This window comes from Natrix helvetica (assembly GCF_964273705.1).
Source record: "Natrix helvetica genome assembly, chromosome: 4".
Lineage (NCBI taxonomy): Eukaryota > Metazoa > Chordata > Lepidosauria > Squamata > Natricidae > Natrix > Natrix helvetica.
In genome coordinates, this window is record NC_138550.1 from 133779889 (window position 1) to 133798381 (window position 18493).

Sequence of the window (18493 nt, forward strand, 5' to 3'; positions counted from 1 at the left end):
AGAAGCAATAATTCTTCAAATAAAAATGTTACTTTACCTGTTTTATAGAAATCAGTCAAGTCAAATTTTCATAAGGTATTAAATTATTTTAATTCAATGTATTCATATATAAACTAATAAGAAATGTTTTACTATGTAAGATTTTCCAGTTACTTGATTTAAAATAACTATCCAAGCTCAGGTACAAGTTATAGACATGAACTTCCTGCGACAACATCTATAACATCAGCAAACATCCAGATCTGCCTATCCTAGGTTCTTGAAAAGGACTCAATAGGCAAACAAAAATGTCAAACCCAGTCTGACTCACTGACTCACTGGCCTCACTGTGAGGCGAACCAGAATAATAAAAATAATAATCAGAAAAAAAGTGAAAATGAAAGACCAAAAAACCAAGAGTAGAATAAACTCAGTTAACAAATACAAAGGAAAAGCTGATATGATCTATAGAAATAACTTAGAAGTAATAACAACATAACCACTACAGCCAGCACTAGAAGAATATCCAATTCAATCCATGATCACGCATCACCAAGAAGAATTAAAGAAAAAATTCATATTCAATCCCAAAGTAGAACATTGCATAAATATTTCATTAGTGATTGGTTAATAAGTGGCAAAAATGTATCGGATATAAAAGGACCCAGCAACATAATGCAGTTCCAAAATGATTCACTAATAGCATGTGGCAATAATGAAAAATTGGTGAGAACATAAAGTTGAAAAAGTAGTCAAAACGGGCAGGATAAAATATTGTGAGATTTCAGAAGACAAATAGATAAAGTCTTAACTCATAACACAAGTGATTTAACAGTGATTGAAAAGAAGAAGGTGTAGTAATTGATGTGGTAATGCCAGAAGATAAAAGGCAAAGAATTGGAGAAGATGACTTAGTATCAAAATTTGAAAATTAAAACTGAAAAATCATGGCATAAACCAGCTATGGACAAAAATCCCATCTGTTCAATTACCAAAGGTCACACTGCTTTGATTTCCACTGATATTTTAAAACATCCTAAGTCCTTAGAAAGAGCTCAATGCATATGAAAGCCAGTATCAGCTAAAGAATTCGCAGCTGTGATTCCATACTATTGTGTATACAAGACAGTGGAATAGAAGGGGGGGGGGGAAGGAATCACAAAACATAAAGACCTACAAATAGAAGTAGAAAGACTAATAAAGAAAATAAAAGTAATACCAATAGTAATAGGTATATTGGTACAATTCCAAAATATCTGGAGCATCGCCTGAAGATCAGAGGCATTGATAAAATCACTATTAGTCAATTGCAAAAGGCAGCTTTACTTGGAACAATTTTTATCCTGTGATATATATGTTTAACGTTATGAAACATTGGACCATCTCAGATCCTTGAGAAAGACTCGGTAGTCTGATAAAAAATGTTAACGCCAGTCTAAACCTCTGACTGAAAATCATAATAGATAGTTGAAGGAAAAAAGGGGCAGCTTTTGAACATGAAATCAGCAGCCTTAATTTTTCAAGAGTTTGTTGCTGTTAAACAGTAAAGTAAAATCACACTCCACTCAACAGGTATGAAATTACTGTTCATAAATGTCCATTGGATGTCACTACAACATCACATAATAGCTTGCAGTAATAATGATAAATATTAGTGTAGAGATGGGATTCTTAAATTATAAATACTGCCTTTGTCAACTAATACCTTTAAAAATGTGAATCTTGGAGTTAAGATAATATAAAATGAAAATAATTGCCCACATTAAAACTGGCATTAAATGTTATATTATGTAATGTTACAGATCATGAATAAATATAACTGAAAGATTAAAACACAGGCAATTTAACTCATACATAATGATGATTAGCTAATTATGAAAAACAGAGCTGAGCGGCAACAATATATTAAATGAGATAGTAGCACTGTATCCATATTTACTGCATTGATTTCTGCAGCAAAACTATTTTGGATCAGAATGGATTCTCCTACTGTCCTGCTACCCAAAAGAACACTTTAAGTTTGGAATAGTACAAGATTTGACATAAAACACCACAAAGTTAAGAAGTCATTTTTATTTCAAAATGCCAAGTACTGAAGGTTCATTTGCAAACAGCTATTTACACATATTGTCCATAAAGCTTTATACAAGCTTGTACGTAAGAGTTTGAAAACTGGTCTTTGTTCCACTGAGAGATAAATATTAGTTCAAGTCTTCCCTAAAAAAAAGGAACAGTCCACAGATATCCATTTTGTTATTACAGATGCATTACAGATGCAATTTATAGTTTCCTAACTGACACACTTAAAAACATTTATCAAAACTAACATTTTAACTAGTCTACCCTTTGATGAATAATACTTTCCCTCTTTCAGGTATATTCGGTTAAAACAAAATACAATATACACCATACTGCTATTTTCCTGAAATCAATGGGAAAAGTATAGTCTTGTCTATATATTAACAGGGGAGTGTGTGAAATATAAAAAAGTAATTATTCAAAATTGCATATTTAAGAATTTTAAGTTCAACCCTGGATTCTTTTGGAACAGTATTTTTTTAGATTCTTCAGCATACAGTGTGTTTTTAATGACACATGGTTTTGGCTAACAGTTCTGTTCTGAAAGTTAATTTTTAAAGTTCAAAAATCAAAGGACACAATTCTTTTGTCTTTGCCACCACAGTCCAATGCTAACCATATCACTGAGGGAGACAGTAATCTGGGAGTAATCGAGAGTCATCTATTGTACATTTTGTGTTCATTTAACAGGTACCATAGTCTGAAACACTGGTCATAATACCTGCAGAACAAAACCTTGCCAACGAAGCTACTCCTCAGCTGCATCAAATTTTGCTTCCTAGACTTCCAAGCCACTATAGCTAAAAGTAAAACAATTAGCAACTTTGGCAAGGCACCGGATCACCATGTCTTTGGCTATCGCTATGCTCTGCCAGAAAATTGCTTCCAGATTCAACAGTTAAAACATTTGGCAAATGAGAGCCAATTCTTTCAGTTAAAATATCTAAACTAGTTCAAAGTTGTTCTGCCTCCTGAATATTTGTGGAGCAAGAGTATATTGCAAACTTACCATCAAGCTGATAGTCCTGCAAGGTAAGCACCTGAGCAGCTATTCAAAGTATTTTTCAGTCTCAGGAGGAAATTCTTTTATCCCATTAGCACCAGTTGGATCAGTTCAAAGCTGATCCATAGGGTCGCTCATTTACATTAGAGGACCAGTGTACATTTTCTGGTACACTAACAGTACTTTAAAAAAGACTTTGGGACAACTGCGCTCTCTAGGGAACTGTCCATTTTATGAGTACATTGCCAAAAAAGAAACGCCAGAACAGTACCAATGTTTAAATGACATAATGAACTGATATGTATATTCAGAAGCTCCATTTCAACGTTTTCCAGAATACATGGTGAGCTCAAAACTAGGCCCACTTGTTTCCTATCGCCATAGATACAGAAAGCAGGTCTGAAAAGGAGCTATACTCATATTTGCTATAATAGGAGTAAAGCTGTCAGTGCAAGTTAAGACCTTACATCACATTAAGATACATTCAGAGAATTTTACTTCTATTTAAGCAAACATGAGCACTGGTCCCCTTCAGGCCCATACGGTTCTCTGTGCTCCTCCCTTTTGAGTTCTCTCTTTACCGTCTCTTGGTAGACTACAACTAGCCAACAAATTGTATAAACTGTCTACTTCCAAATTTCAAGTATGCAATCAACACTGAATGAATAATGACACTTTTGAGGCAATGGGAGGTTTGCATAAATAATCTTAATACTATATTAATAAACATATATTAGTATTTATGGCAATCTACATCCATGTACATTATTTACACTATGAAAAAATTTAACACTTATTCTAGGATGGAACAAAGAGATAACAAAATTCTTCAGTTATGAGTTGAAGTATTTACATTGGTGCATGCTCTCTAGTTTCTGTTCCAAAGCTTTAAAAAAGGTTAATACCTAAGTTAGGAAATGGAGCCTGGCTAAACCTCCTATTGCTCTTTTAAGCTGCTGCAATGACATTGCTCAAAATGTCGTAGACATACACAATGCTTGGAAGATGTATATCTGAGAAGAGAGCAACTGGTCATTCAACTACTGTAGCAAGCTAACAGTATACATATTCAATTCATGGCATCGATTTCTTCAGAATGCAATGACACACATAGGCCTAGTTCAAATAGGCTGATGCCTTCAAAAGCGTAGAACACAATCTGATAAATATAAAGTGTCTCCCCACACCTCAAATTCCTCCATCAACTATTCCCTAACCTCATTTTTCAAGTCTACAAGGCCTTATCAATTGAGCTTTGATTGCATACTCATTGCCCATTATGAAATATCTCAAATATCTTTTTAAATTCCCTACTAATAAGCATTTCCTCTCATTGCATTACCACTCTAAAGATTATTTGAGGGGTGCAGAAGAGCTTGGGACCTGATCATATTCTCATTTCAACTTTTGGAAAGCCATGCCAAGGAAGCCCTTTTTTTTAATTTACTCTGAACATCAAATTGGTCCAGCCTAGGGAACTGCTCTTCAATGTGTGAGTTAAGAGATCCCTTTAGTCTCAGAATCAAACAGAATGTAACAAAATATTTTAGATTAAAAAATAGCAGAGTGCAATTGCATGAAACATAGCGCTTCCAAAACAGATCTGAACAAGGCCATCAGGAATACACCCCTGAGTATTGCCTATGAATCTCACTATTTTAAAGTGTATTAGCATATCTATGCAATGGAAAGCTAACTTGTACTTTTGATTTTAGCAATATGTAAGCCTCAATGGCATTTTTCCCTTAACAGATTTTTTTTAAAAAAAGATGAAATAATTCTGGCAAGTGCAAAAAGCAGTAACTATGGAATCTTTATTCTTCTTGCCATTTGTCTATTCATAACTCCTCCTCCAAGAAGAAAAAAATGACTAACAATATGAAAAAAAAAACAGTTAAAATGTATAATTTTGAACAGACAGATGGCAGGATGGGAAATCTATAAGCATCCACTTACCTTGCAAATGTTCCACTCTAGCCGGTAGATCTTTTGCATTAAAAATCCCTAGTGGCAGGATGAAAGAGTTGCACAACTGAGTATTATAGGTTGACTTTCAGTCTCAAGTTCTCCAGATATTGGCATCTATAAACGCACATCTTTTTTTCCAGTAATGAAAAAGTGGTGATCAGATCAGGATGCCCAAGACAATTTCTATTGCTGACAAAGCTAAATAAATGTAGTAGATGCCAAATGCTAAAATATAAGCAGGTCTGTACAAGCCTTTAATATGAAATGGATTGTTAAGGCCTGTAATTCTCCCTCAAGAATCAGTAGGAACCTAAGAACAGACAACTTGGCAAAGCAATCATTTGACTGTACCAGCATATGCTCAGATTGATATTTAGGGCATGATGAGGTATGTAAACAGCAATCTGGGCCATGTGTCAGAACAAATAACCATTGTACCATACCAGCAGAGCATTAGATACTAGAGTCATCTCAGTTTGCCACACTATCAAGGTTAGTTTCTGTACGCAGAAACAAAAGTAACCTTAAGATTTGGATTTGAACTTAATAGCAGTTCTGCAGCTGATTGTTTCTTCTTGCAAAAATATGCAAATACAAACCAATAATTATTGATCAGTTTGTTACGCTTTAAGGTTATTACAAATAGTATTGAAATCACTAATGAGTTATAAATTCTCAATTAAAATGAAAAATACACTATTGTACTAAAATAAAACAAATTATCAATAACGTATCCTGTTATTGATTTGTCTTAAAATTGTTTTATCTCTTAAAATAAAACGTTTAATTGGATATTTTATTACTTCAAACAGCCTCTTTTCCAAGTCAGGTGATTGAAAATTTTGATTTAAAAATACTCAGAACCAAACAAATTATCCAGTTCATGTTGCATAGCTAAGTTGTGCTTTGAAATAGAACTTAAAATAATTACTTGTTCTCGCCTAGTTCAAGAATCATGGATGCTTTATCTTCAACAGAGGCATACATTTCTATGAGAACTGATTTTTGCAGTAGGGAATCTATTAGCATTTGCCTGGAACATGCAACTTCAATAGACATACCTAAAGGACTTGCAAACCTACTTTAACATTCCAGTTCCTAAAAAGAAGAAAGGCCTATCTCTAAGTTATTTGGAGGTAACCAGCCCTCAGATATACCATGGCTCTATGCATTAAGCTGTTCTGGTTTATTATCAGTGGCAGATCTTATTAGGAAAAAGAAGGCACAGGCGTTTTTAAAGGCCCCATACTTAATATGTACAAATAAATAATAATCTGAAGTTACTGCAAGGGCCCCTCTATTTCAGAAGTGACTTCTTGTGAAGGCTTCTCAACTGATGTAGTTATTGCTTCTATTGTAGGGGGGCCAGGATAGGTTTGTGCTGTGTAATGCATTGTTGTTGTTAGATTGACATCGTTACCATGGTCACCTTGAGAGCTAAAAGTGGGACAGGATCTAGTCCTTGCATAGTTTTGCTGAGCAACTTTGTTATACACCACTTCGCTCACAGTGCTGACAGGAGCATCTTCCCACATCCGCCTTTGCTGCTTCTTTTCTTTATACTTAATGGTGTACCAAGCAAGGAAAATGAATAGGAAGCCAACAAATTTGAGACCGGCTGCCAGACCAAAGTACACAAAACGAAATGACGTCACATCATATTCCCAACAAGAACCTTGAACGCCACATTCCTGTTGCCACAGCATGCAGGTCGTATCAATGACGGCACCAAAATAAATTGGGGTAGGAATGTATGCTGTAATAAATAGGAAAAGTGTTGTCAATCAACTTCTATATCAAATGAGACAGTTATTGGGTATTGTTTTGAGAAAGTACAGAGTAAAGCTAAACCTATATTATTTCTCTTTTTAAGCAGTTTTGGCTAGGATATACATCACATCACATCACATACAAACAGAATGAGACAAAATTCTCGTAAGATATATATAAATGACTTGGTTTTGAAGTGATGAAGAGAATAGCTAAATTTTAACTCTTTACAATAGCAGATTTTTATTTATTTTGAATTATAGCCAATGGAGTGCTAGATATGTCTCATACTGATTCGTGACAGACAATTGTTGAATTTTTAAGAATTCTGTGAACTAGTGAAGAGAAGAGCCAAGATGCTTGTGTGCTGATCACCTGTTTGGAGATTCACTGAGTCATGCAGCAGATCAATGGAGTCAGCAAAGCTAGCTGATAATACATTTATCACCACACCATTAGACATATCCTATATAAATCTCAATCCAATAATATCACTCTTAAAATATTAGAATTTCAAATGTTGAAATAACTTTAAAGTATTAAAATATTAATAATATATTGTAAGTCAACTTTAATACAATTATTCAAAGTTTCAGAGAATATCAAGGTAAACTGGTTGATCATATTCCATAAATCCAGAATAAGGCCCTACTTCAGGTTACTGGAAGTTTAATCCAAAAAAAAGCTACTAAATAACCTCAGCACTTAGTAGCTGTACTTGATTTCATAGTGAGTACTATAGGTAGTATTCTCACCAACCTTGTGCCTGAACCCGTCCCTGTTTCTTTTACAGAACCATATATTCAATTTTAGCTAACTATAGTGTTTGGTGTATAGAATCTGTTATACAAATCAGGTTTAAAGTTAAGAAAAATATTAGCAACATGTAAGAATTCATAGTTACCCTATAATGAAAGTAAACATTTATGGAGTTCTCCCCTTTATTACAGTAGAGAAATATGGGAGGGGGAATGGTAATGTAGGCGTAATCCATATCAGCAAGAGTGGATAACTGATATATCGACCCCAGCCACTGTAAAAGTGCAAGGTTGTGTGTGTGAATTTAAAAAAAACTGAAAAAACTGAGAAAGATGGCACCAATTATGAGAAAGATGGCACCAACTGCATTCAATTCTGGTCGTCACAATGTAAAAAAGATGTGGAGACTCTAGAAAGAGTGCAGAGAGGAGCAACAAAGATGATTAGGGGACTGGAGACTAAAACATATGAAGAACGGTTGCAGGAACTGGGTATGTTTAGCTTAACAGAAAGAAGGACTAGGGTAGACATGATAGCATTGTTCCAATATCTCAGGGGTTGCCACAAAGAAGAGGGAGTCAAACTATTCTCCAAGGCACCTGAGGATAGAACAAGAAGCAATGGGTGGAAACTAATCAAGGAGAGAAGCAACTTAGAACTGAGGAGAAATTTCCTGACAGTGAGAACAATTAATCAGTGGAACAGCTTGCCTCCAGAAGTTGTGAATGCCCCAACACTGGAAGTCTTTAAGAAGATGTTGGATAGCTATTTGTCTGAAACGATATAGGGTTTCCTGCCTAGGCAGGGGGTTGGACTAGAAGACCTCCAAGGTACCTTCCAACTCTACTATTGTATTATTGTATTATAATTAAGAGGGCCACTTTTAATTAAGACTCCATCAAAAATGTCAGATCACTGGCAGGGAAACCTTTTTTAAAAAGTGGTCTTTTCAGCTACCTTGACAATTCCTCTACCAAGTCACATAATTCTTCAAGATAGTCAATGTAACCAACTGTGAGGCACTAGATCTGCCTCTGCACTTACCAAGAGTTCTTAACAAAACAAATTGCATGCCAAGGGCAAAAGGTCTCTCACCCTTTTCCACAGACCTACAAAAAGATACAATATATTTTAAAGTCTTGAACGGGAAAAATGGTAGGAATGACTACTTAACTGTTACTTGATATAACTCTTCTCCTTAGCCATATCCCAGGAGAATGAACCAATGCCAACCATGCAGGAGCCCGGAATTCAGTAGAATCAGAAGTGCAGAGAAACAAAAACTTTATCCAGGAAGCAAAGTGAGTAATTTTCCCTACATTTCTGATGACAAGTAGATTCAATCAAATCTAGATTGACAAGTAGATTTATTTTCTAAGAAAATTGTCTTCCCATTCTCCTTAGCATCCTGCAACCTACCCAATAACAAATACCCCCTCAGACACAATTACCCTCTCTGACTTCTACAATTATAAAACATATTGATTCATATATTAATTATGTATCAACAATGAAACTAAGAGTGAAATCAAACTTTGTAAATCCATCTATCTCTAGAAGTAACGTAATTCATCATCAGAAAAGTAAAGGTGAATTATGTTTTGTGGGAGATGGCAGAGAAACTCAATTATAATAAAGCATGTTATGCTAGTAGAGAGAAATGATCCAGGCAACTTCTCACCTGAGAGTAACTATGATTGCTGATGGTTGGGCACATGCTGTGATAAGTGTTACTATGAAGAGAAAAATGAGGAAAGGGATGAGTGTGTTGCAGGTTCTATCACACTTTCCTGATACAGCATAGCCGTTCTCATTGAGATATGTTTTGACGATCACCACTCTTAGTTGGCTACGCTGTCCAACTGTGGGTGGTGTGATAACTTGTCGGCTTTGGACACAGGCACAATCTGTGTAATTTCTTATCTGTAAAAGATTTAAAAAGTGTAAAACAATCATGATTCCTTATTTGTATTTTTATCAAGAATGCCTGCATCTGGTACAGATGCTTCAACTTATTTATGACTCTAAGCAAAGCACAATACAATCAGGACAGGTACAGCAGATAAGAAATGCTCTTCATCTGAAGGCAAAATATTTTATAGAGAAAAAATTGTAACAGTATTTCAAAATATCTGATTTGAGTGTTTTAAAAAGAAGATTTAAAGAAGGCCTTCCTGGTCTAAAGTTATAGTGTTTTTTGCTTTGTTTTGCAAATAGCAAGCTTAATACTGTACTTAATTAATAAAATGCAAAATTTATAAATTGCTAATTATCCGGTCTTGAGGAAGTTCACAGAAAGAAGGAAAATGCATACATGAAAGGAAAACACAATATCAAAATTCTATGTCTAAGAGTCCTGAATTGGCTTTAGGCTAAGGCCAAATAGGTAAAAACAAGGGCATCAAAGGTTAGGGGCCACCAACATTTCCCCTCCTTCTGAATCATTGTAAAAATACAAAGCTTTGCATTAGTGGGGAGGTGGCATTGGCTAGAGGTTGCACCATCTGTCAATGTGGCCTGGGGGTCCGAGTCCACACAGTGAAATGCTTAGACAAATAATTAGGCTTTAAATTATTATAAAGAGCAAGGAGGAACAGGGCAAAAACAAACATAAAAATCTCTACAGAATGGACAACTTCCAAGATGATTTGTGCTCCTTTTACTTCATGCAGAATAGGGATCCTCCATAACTATAAAGTTACAGAAAACCTGATGAAATATTTCCATTCATTCTAATGGAAAAATTGTTGGTTTTAATAATTTAATTAGAAGATCTTCTGACTCTAGCAGATAATCTGCTGAACATGCTGATCATAGCAGCCTTCCTACTGCCAGAATTTATTAAATTTATTTGTCACCTATCTTGTTTCAAAGGATTAAAAGCATTCAAACTGTAAGATAAATATTTATAAGATAATAAAAATGCAGTTACAATCAAAAGTAAAATTATAGTTAAGACTTGGGGAGAAAGGAAGCAGGAGGAGTGGGTGTGGGTGTGGGTGTGTGAGATAGGATTGCCTCTTAATTCAACCATTTCCAGTGTGATGCTCACCTGTTGGGCTCCAAGCCATCTGGCAGAGCCAGGTCAGGCCCTTATAGAAGATCAGAAGGAGGGCCTATCTCACCTCCCAGAGTAAGATGTTCCAAAGAACAAAAGCCATGGCAGAGAAAGCCCTTCTATTGGACTCTGCCAGCTGAAATTCCTTGATTGACATGTACTCACAGCCAATGAAATTTTAATACATTTAATAAAGTCAATTAATGTTATATGTGCCTTGGGTTTTTGCTAACTGGGAAACTATAAGATTGGTGAATGTATGCAGTGCACATATTTATATCCTGAGATCTAGGTCTCACACCAAAAGACAGTAGAGAATGATCTAACAGTAGGAGTTGCTGCCTAAAAACTCTTACACACACCTGTCAGAAACAGATGCCATGTTTCCCCAAAAATAAGTCAGGGTCTTATTTTCTTTTGACACATGAAATAAGTGCTTGGCCTTATTTTTGGGGAGATCTTATTATTTTTGAGGTGCAGGAGGCAGCAAGTACGGTCACCTCATGGCTGCTACAGTGTTGCAATATTTTCGGGGAAGGGCTTATTTTCGGGGAGGGCTTATTTTAGCGCATGCACTCAAAAGCCCAATTGGGCTTATTATCTGGAGAGGACTTATTTTCAGGGAAACAGGGTAAATAAATAAATAAAAACATCTAACAGCTGCAAATCACTATGATATAAAAATTATTTTGGCTACCCCACATATATAAATGTTTCATAATGTTTGCTGCCTAAGACTTTTTTATATGCAAAACAGGCATTTTACTACAATGATACTGCCCAGACTATTAAGAAAACAGCTTTGTGATCTACAATACTGAAAATTGAAGTTATCTTTGGTGCATAGGTTGCTTTTCTAACAGCAACAAAAGTTACCACTTTGATTGCTTGTAGGCATACTCACTCCTGTGCTATAATTCCCACTGCTAATGCAACCAGCAAGACAAGGGTTAAAATATGTGATCCCATCTGATCCACACACAGGTTTGTATTCATGAATTTTGCAGCCACAATTAACATTACAGCTTCCAGTCAGATTCCTATGTGCCATGGTGAGAGTAGGTCTAAAAAAAAAGATAGGGAGACGCATTATAATCTATTCATTGCAAAAGATACATTGATGCCAACAAATACAAACTCTAAGAATTATATTTTCAAAATCATATACTTATAATAAAAGATACAAATCAAGCTATAATTTTAGGCAGACAAATCCACATATGATGTGATACTAATAAAACACCAGCGTTTCTTGCACTAAGTCCCCAAACCATCATTTCCGCAGCTCCTAGAATTCTGTCTAACCACATTATACGTTTTATTTTCTAACATTGTAAAGTAAGAAACATATAAAAACAATGTTAGTCTAGATAGCTTAAGCAATCCTTTTAAAAGGGAATCAGTCTGGTGGGATGGTGAAACCCCCACTTATCTCAGTTGTTATTGTGGAAAAATAGGAGAAGGGAGTATTAATATGTTTGTCACCTTGAGTTGTATATGAAAAATGGGATAGGATAAATTTTAAAACTGAGGGGGGGGGCATCCTAATCCTTTTTTTAAAAAAAACCCTGGCTCCTTCTATATGTGTATGATGCATCCTAATCACTTGCACGCTTTGTTTTAGCCATTATAGCCCTGTCCTTTCCCTGACCATTAAATGCAGCCCCGATCACCATGATTTCACAGCCCAATACTAAATACACAGGGAGACAAAGGTAAACTCTAGACATCTTGTCTGCTGCTTATTGGAAGATCTCTATCAGACTTTTATATTTTGTTTTGTTAGACTGGTTATTTTATGCAAAAATATACAATGGATTACTTTACATCTACAAATTGATGCCTCCACTATTTTGAATTGTAATTCCCATCAGCCCCAGCTGGCACAACCCCAGCACAATTGAATAACTAGTTGGGGAAGGTTACCAGTATGACAAAACTTTTCTAAACACACTGCATGTTTCAGAATTCCTGAGATTCTGTATTTTTCTTTAATTAGCTGAAAACTGAGTATTTCCTGCTAAATGACACCAAAGGTCATGAATACTAAGAATCATTACCAAAACTCCCACCAAGCACAGAAAAAACTTACTAGAATTCCATACTTTATTCTATGGATGTTTGAATTTTTAAAAAAGTATTTTACAATTATTTTGATATGAACCCCCAAATAATTTATATTGTACTAAATTTGGTATATTACTCCTATTAAATAATTGATAGCACTTATCACGGTATTCTTTTAAGCAGATTCATTAAGTTGGCAGTGGAAGGGATGACCATGTGTGGTTCTTTTCTTCATGGGCAGTTCTAGTCAGTGTTGTGGTAGGGAGTAAGGGGGCGAGAAGAGAGGTTCCTAGCATTAAATCTATTTTTCAGAATTTCACAGGACAAAATGATAGCGAACTGGAAAGAACGAGTAACAAGAAATAACTCTTAATGAACAAAATCAAGTATACATCTACTTTTCCAGTTAACTATTCTAACAAGGAACTTCAAAAGTACTCAAACAACAGTAGTTTGTTCTCTGTTTCATACACATCTAGCAGTTAAGAGGCATAGAATATGAAAGCTTCACTGAGATGCCCTGGCCTATAGATTTCCTATTCTCATGTTTAGCTCTGTAAACCTGTAATGCTACCACTAAGTTAAAAGTAAATACACAATGTGTTTCATTCCTTGGATTATTCGGCACAATTTCTACTTCTATAATAGCAATCCTGATATACAGCAGAAATTGGGAACCTGTGTCTCTCCAGATTTTGCTATACTACAAATCCCATCTCACTATTGTTTATTTCGCCTCTTGGCCCTAGATTTTCCACCCATGAGACATAATGACCAAACTATACACAATATTTAAAGTTTAATGTTAATTCACTAGAAAATATTTCATTACTGTTCTCATGTTAATTTGAGCTATCATTGTAAAGTTTTACCGTTGTCTATGAGAAATCAGGGAAAAGTTTGCCATACTATGCAATTACTTTGAACATACAATGCAAAATCTCATTTGCCATGTTGCCTCCAATTCATTCTATTTGAAGATACCAAATATAAAACCAACATGAGTAGCATTATAAAATTGGCAACCAAGGAACAAGGATCCTAAATAGTTACATGCTAACTTGGTAGGTTACAGGAGTAAACAGTATATTGATAAATATGTCAATATTGTGTATGATAAAAGATATGGATTAACAAATTTAAAAAAGAAAGAACATAAAAGGATTTCATCAAACTAAATGAGGATGGTTTGATATACAATACAATAGTAGAGTTGGAAGGTACCTTGGAGGTCTTCTAGTCCAACCCCCTGCCTAGGCAGGAAACCCTATACCATTTCAGACAAATAGCTATCCAACATCTTCTTAAAGACTTCCAGTGTTGGGGCATTCACAACTTCTGGAGGCAAGCTGTTCCACTGATTAATTGTTCTAACTGTCAGGAAATTTCTCCTCAGTTCTAAGTTGCTTCTCTCCTTGATTAGTTTCCACCCATTGCTTCTTGTTCTACTCTCAGGTGCCTTGGAGAATAGTTTTGACTCTCTCTTCTTTGTGGCAACCCCTGAGATATTGGAACAATGCTATCATGTCTCCCCTAGTCCTTCTTTCTTTTAAGCTAAACATACCCAGTTCCTGCAACCGTTCTTCATATGTTTTAGTCTCCAGTCCCCTAATCATCTTTGTTGCTCTTCTCTGCACTCTTTCTAGAGTCTCCACATCTTTTTTACATCGTGGCGACCAGAACTGAATGCAGTATTCCAAGTGTGGCCTTACCAAGGCATTATAAAGTAGTCTTAACACTTCACGTGATCTTGATTCTATCCCTTTGTTGATGCAGCCTAGGACTGTGTTGGCTTTTTTGGCAGCTGCTGCACACTGCTGGCTCATATTTAAATGGTTGTCCACTAGGACTCCAAGATCCCTTTCACAGTTACTACTACTGAGCAAGGTACCACCTATATTGTACCTGTGCATTCCATTTTTGTTGCCTAAATGTAGAACCTTACTCTTTTGATATTGTTCAATGGAGTATAATACTCCTAAATTCTTGCACAGAATTGAAAGTATGGATTTAATTATGAATGGAAAAACTAAAATTTACATCAAGGCATGAATTATGGATGCATGTGAAAGTAGAAATTGATGAAAAATGTGTGTTCTGCTCTAACAAATGGTAACAATAAAAGAATCAGAGATGAATTTGGGGAGGGTGGGATATGCAATAATAAATATGATCCAGGGGAAAATATTATTGTGTTAGGTGACATAAAGAATGGCTAGGAACAAGATGAATAGAGAAAAACATGATTCAAAATCTCAAGAATGAATGAGAATCGCAACTGTTTTGGTGACTGTTTAGAAAATAATTGGTCAGTTTCAAATATATAATTGAAGCATTACTTTATTCATACATAGACAGAAAAAGAATGGACTCTAAAAGCATTATTGGTTTATTATTAAAAACTGAAATTGTCTTCCTAAAGACAAAATAAACAACAGACAGATACAGAACTAAGAAATATGTAAAATTTGTAAAAAAAATATAAATGGATGATTCTTATAGCTAATTTGTATATGCTCTCTTATATACGATACAGCATTACATAACGTATTTTGCCTAAGTAAGTGAATGACAGCAATGAACCAATTGTGACTGATTTCAGAGGGTAAGCTGGTTAGCGTCAAAGCTTTTTTCTTTCTTGTCCTGAACAAAATAGGGGCTTGGTCATTCAGCCAAACATCTACATTCACTTAGTTATAATGGCATCATGAGCTCATAAATTTATGTTCTGAAAATATATTTTCTCATCACCAATTTAAAGTTCTTGGGCCTATGGTCATTACCATAATTTGCAGTATTAAATATATATTATGGAAATAAATATTGATGTTGTATATATACGGTAATAATGTAGATGTGTGTGAGAGTGAGTGAGTGGAGGGGGGGGATTGATTGATTTTGGATTCATTCCACCAAATGTCAAGATTTGTTCTAAAAATACTCAGGTTGGAGAGAAAATAGAATATTGAAAGCACTAAATATCCTTCAAAACCCATGTCTTTATGTTTTCCAAGGTCAAGCAGATTCAAAAACATTCAGCTGGGAAGGCAGGCAAGGAAAAAAAGGGAAATGTCTTAATATCAGATTTCTTCCATTAAAATTAACTTATCTCACACTTAGAAGAGCATAACCCAAGAAATACTATGATCTCCAAAACAATATCCCTGTATGATGGAAATGATCCTTAGTACCCTTTCTTCAAATAAATAACTTAGAAGTGGTATGTGTGTATCTAAAACATTGTGTATTTTTAGATTAGGTTCTTTGTATTTTGCATATAATACTTACCAAAGATTGTTTATTCCAACACAGCAGATGAATTGTTATTTCTTGTGGAGTATTTCAATCCATGATTATACAATATATTTCTTTGTTACTTACTTATTAAAGCACTTTTAAATTATTTAATGTTCTTATGAAAAAGATACTGCCTTTTAAACAGCACAAAAAGGCTGGCTTTGACGCAAAGCATAAATTATTTAGAAAGCTCAAAATATATTTACCCCGTGGTATACGGTATGTTTATACCTCCTAGATTAATACTTTCACATCCAACTATGAAGAGTGTTGAAAAGCATAACAGAGATACTCCACTGCAAATCATTGCTAGTTTTGCAGATTCTCTTGCACCAAGTTTTAGCTTTTTTATAATGTAACCTCCTAAGACAATACCAACACCAGCACTTGGAACAATAATCACACCTGGTTAAAGAAAAAGAAAAAGGGGAGCGTTAAAACATTAGTTGTGTTAAAATGTATATTATGGAAATACCTTTTCTATAAGAGAAATATACCAACTCTCTACATTTTTTATATTAACAATATTTATAACCCTATCTTGAAGATCAATTGAAACTCCCAAGCTAGCTTATGAAATAGATAAATGTCATTTGTTTGGTTAGCAAAGAATTATTTAGTGCTACATAATTAGAAAATGAATAATCACAACTGTAGTGGAATGAGTTAAGAAGCAGCTAATAAGGTGAGCATAATTTCTTAAAAAATCACTGTACAATAAAAATGAAGAGGTTAAAATTTGTATCATTAATTTAAAATAGAATTGGGGAAAAAAATCTCAGAGATAAAGAATTGCATTGAAATTACGCATTAGAATTAAGATTAAAAGGCCAGAGAAAGTACATTGCCATTGCTTATTACTGGAAATATACTAAGACCGTTTTATATGCAATAGTTCCTTCTGAAAAGAACACCTTTAGCTTAACTTAGTTGACAATGGCACTCATAGGATGATAGGTATTTATGAATTCAGAACAGGATGAACAAATATTCCTTGACTTACAACCAGGCACGTTAGTGACTATTTGAAGTTACAATGGAAGCAAAAAAGGGGACTTACGACCCAGATTCAAAGTTTCGATGCTTGGACCCTTCCACAGTCATGTGACCAAACTTTGGGCACTCAACATGGCCACCTTTATGGTCATTTACAGTATCCTACAATCACATGATGTTTTACGGTTTAACATTTACTTTTTTGGCAAAACTGCATCCATAGCAAACCACTGGTTCCCTTAATGACTGTCACAAAAAAGGTTGCAAAATTACTAACATCACAAGATATGACCGTAATGGTAGGCTCCCTTATGGTCATATGTCAAGGACTACTTGTATGTATTTGACGTCACTATCTAAAGTCTAATTTTTATTAAGCAAGAGATGCAGTGTTAATTATGGAGTACAACGTGATGGCATATTAGATGAAGTTGCAAATAACCAAGTTTATAAACTTAGCTATAAGCTTAGCATTGAGGGAATAAGACATGCTTCTCTCTTAGATATGAGAAAAGATGATCTATCAACCTGGGAAAATTGATCCTTGCCTCAATTAGGGATGCCATTGACATCAGTGAACAAGGTTTGAGAATGTTTAATGCTACAATTTGGCTTTTCAATCCTTTGAAGACTCAAAAGCTACATTACCAGAAAATGCAGTGCCAATTTTTTCCATTTTTTATTTTTGAGGAAGATTGTTTTTTTAGAATATGAATAGGAGTGAGAAATGTTTCCTTATCCACTTCATGTAAAACATTAGGAAAAAGCCTCCTTATTATTTCCTCAGAATCAAAAGAAACTCTAAACAGAGATTTTTAAAGAAGGATGAAATACTGCTTTGATTTTACATTAGCTAGGAAAGGAATATTATATAAAACATGAATATATTAGCTAGGAAAGGAATATTATAAAAAACATGAATATATTAGCCAGGAAAGGAATATTATAAAAAACATGAAATGAAAAAGAATAAAATGTAGGGCTTTATTGCCTTATGTCCTTTATTTATAACATATGGTTATTGAAGGTCATAGTTAATATACCATTTCAGAGATTTTATGGGACTGTGCTTTTTATATGTATAGATATAGTGGGCTTGGGATTAGGGTTTTAAACCCTGACAAATTATAATCCTTGATTTAAGACCACAATTGATACTGGAATTTCTGTTGCTAAGTGATAGTCGTAAAGCATAATGTCACATGATACTTAGCAACAGCAATCCCAGCACTTCCCATTGTCATCATAACTCCCCTGTAGCTGGGAGGGAAGTGAAATGGAGGGAGTCCCAGGTAAGAAATGCAGGTGCTGCAGAGGGATGGAGGAAGCCCTACAAGGCCCAGTGCAGTGTGGCATGAGCTCAGGGAGGCTGGGGAAAGAGGGTGTGAAACATGAGCATGCATGTGTAGAAAGAATATGCTGGGCTGTAGCTCAAGGGTTCTTGGTATGCCGTGAGACTGGGATTGTAGGAAGCCCCTGAGCCACAGCACAGCCTGAAGGTGCAGTCTTCCCAGGAA

General features: G+C 35.0%; 1 protein-coding gene across 4 annotated transcripts in view; it reads right to left on the reverse strand.

The window, feature by feature from the left end:
• Positions 1-2037: 2037 nt before the first annotated feature.
• Positions 2038-18493, reverse strand: part of SLCO5A1 (solute carrier organic anion transporter family member 5A1) — a 46002-nt gene continuing 29546 nt past the window's right edge. For all 4 annotated transcript variants that reach the window (XM_081952574.1, XM_081952577.1, XM_081952576.1 and 1 more), the window contains exons 6-10: positions 16187-16385; positions 11521-11680; positions 9240-9481; positions 8603-8667; positions 2038-6785 (exon numbers count right to left, since the gene is read on the reverse strand). In XM_081952574.1, the coding sequence (XP_081808700.1) occupies positions 6310-6785; positions 8603-8667; positions 9240-9481; positions 11521-11680; positions 16187-16385 (1142 nt within the window). In that variant the 3' untranslated portion in view covers positions 2038-6309. The remainder of the gene's footprint in view (positions 6786-8602; positions 8668-9239; positions 9482-11520; positions 11681-16186; positions 16386-18493) is intronic.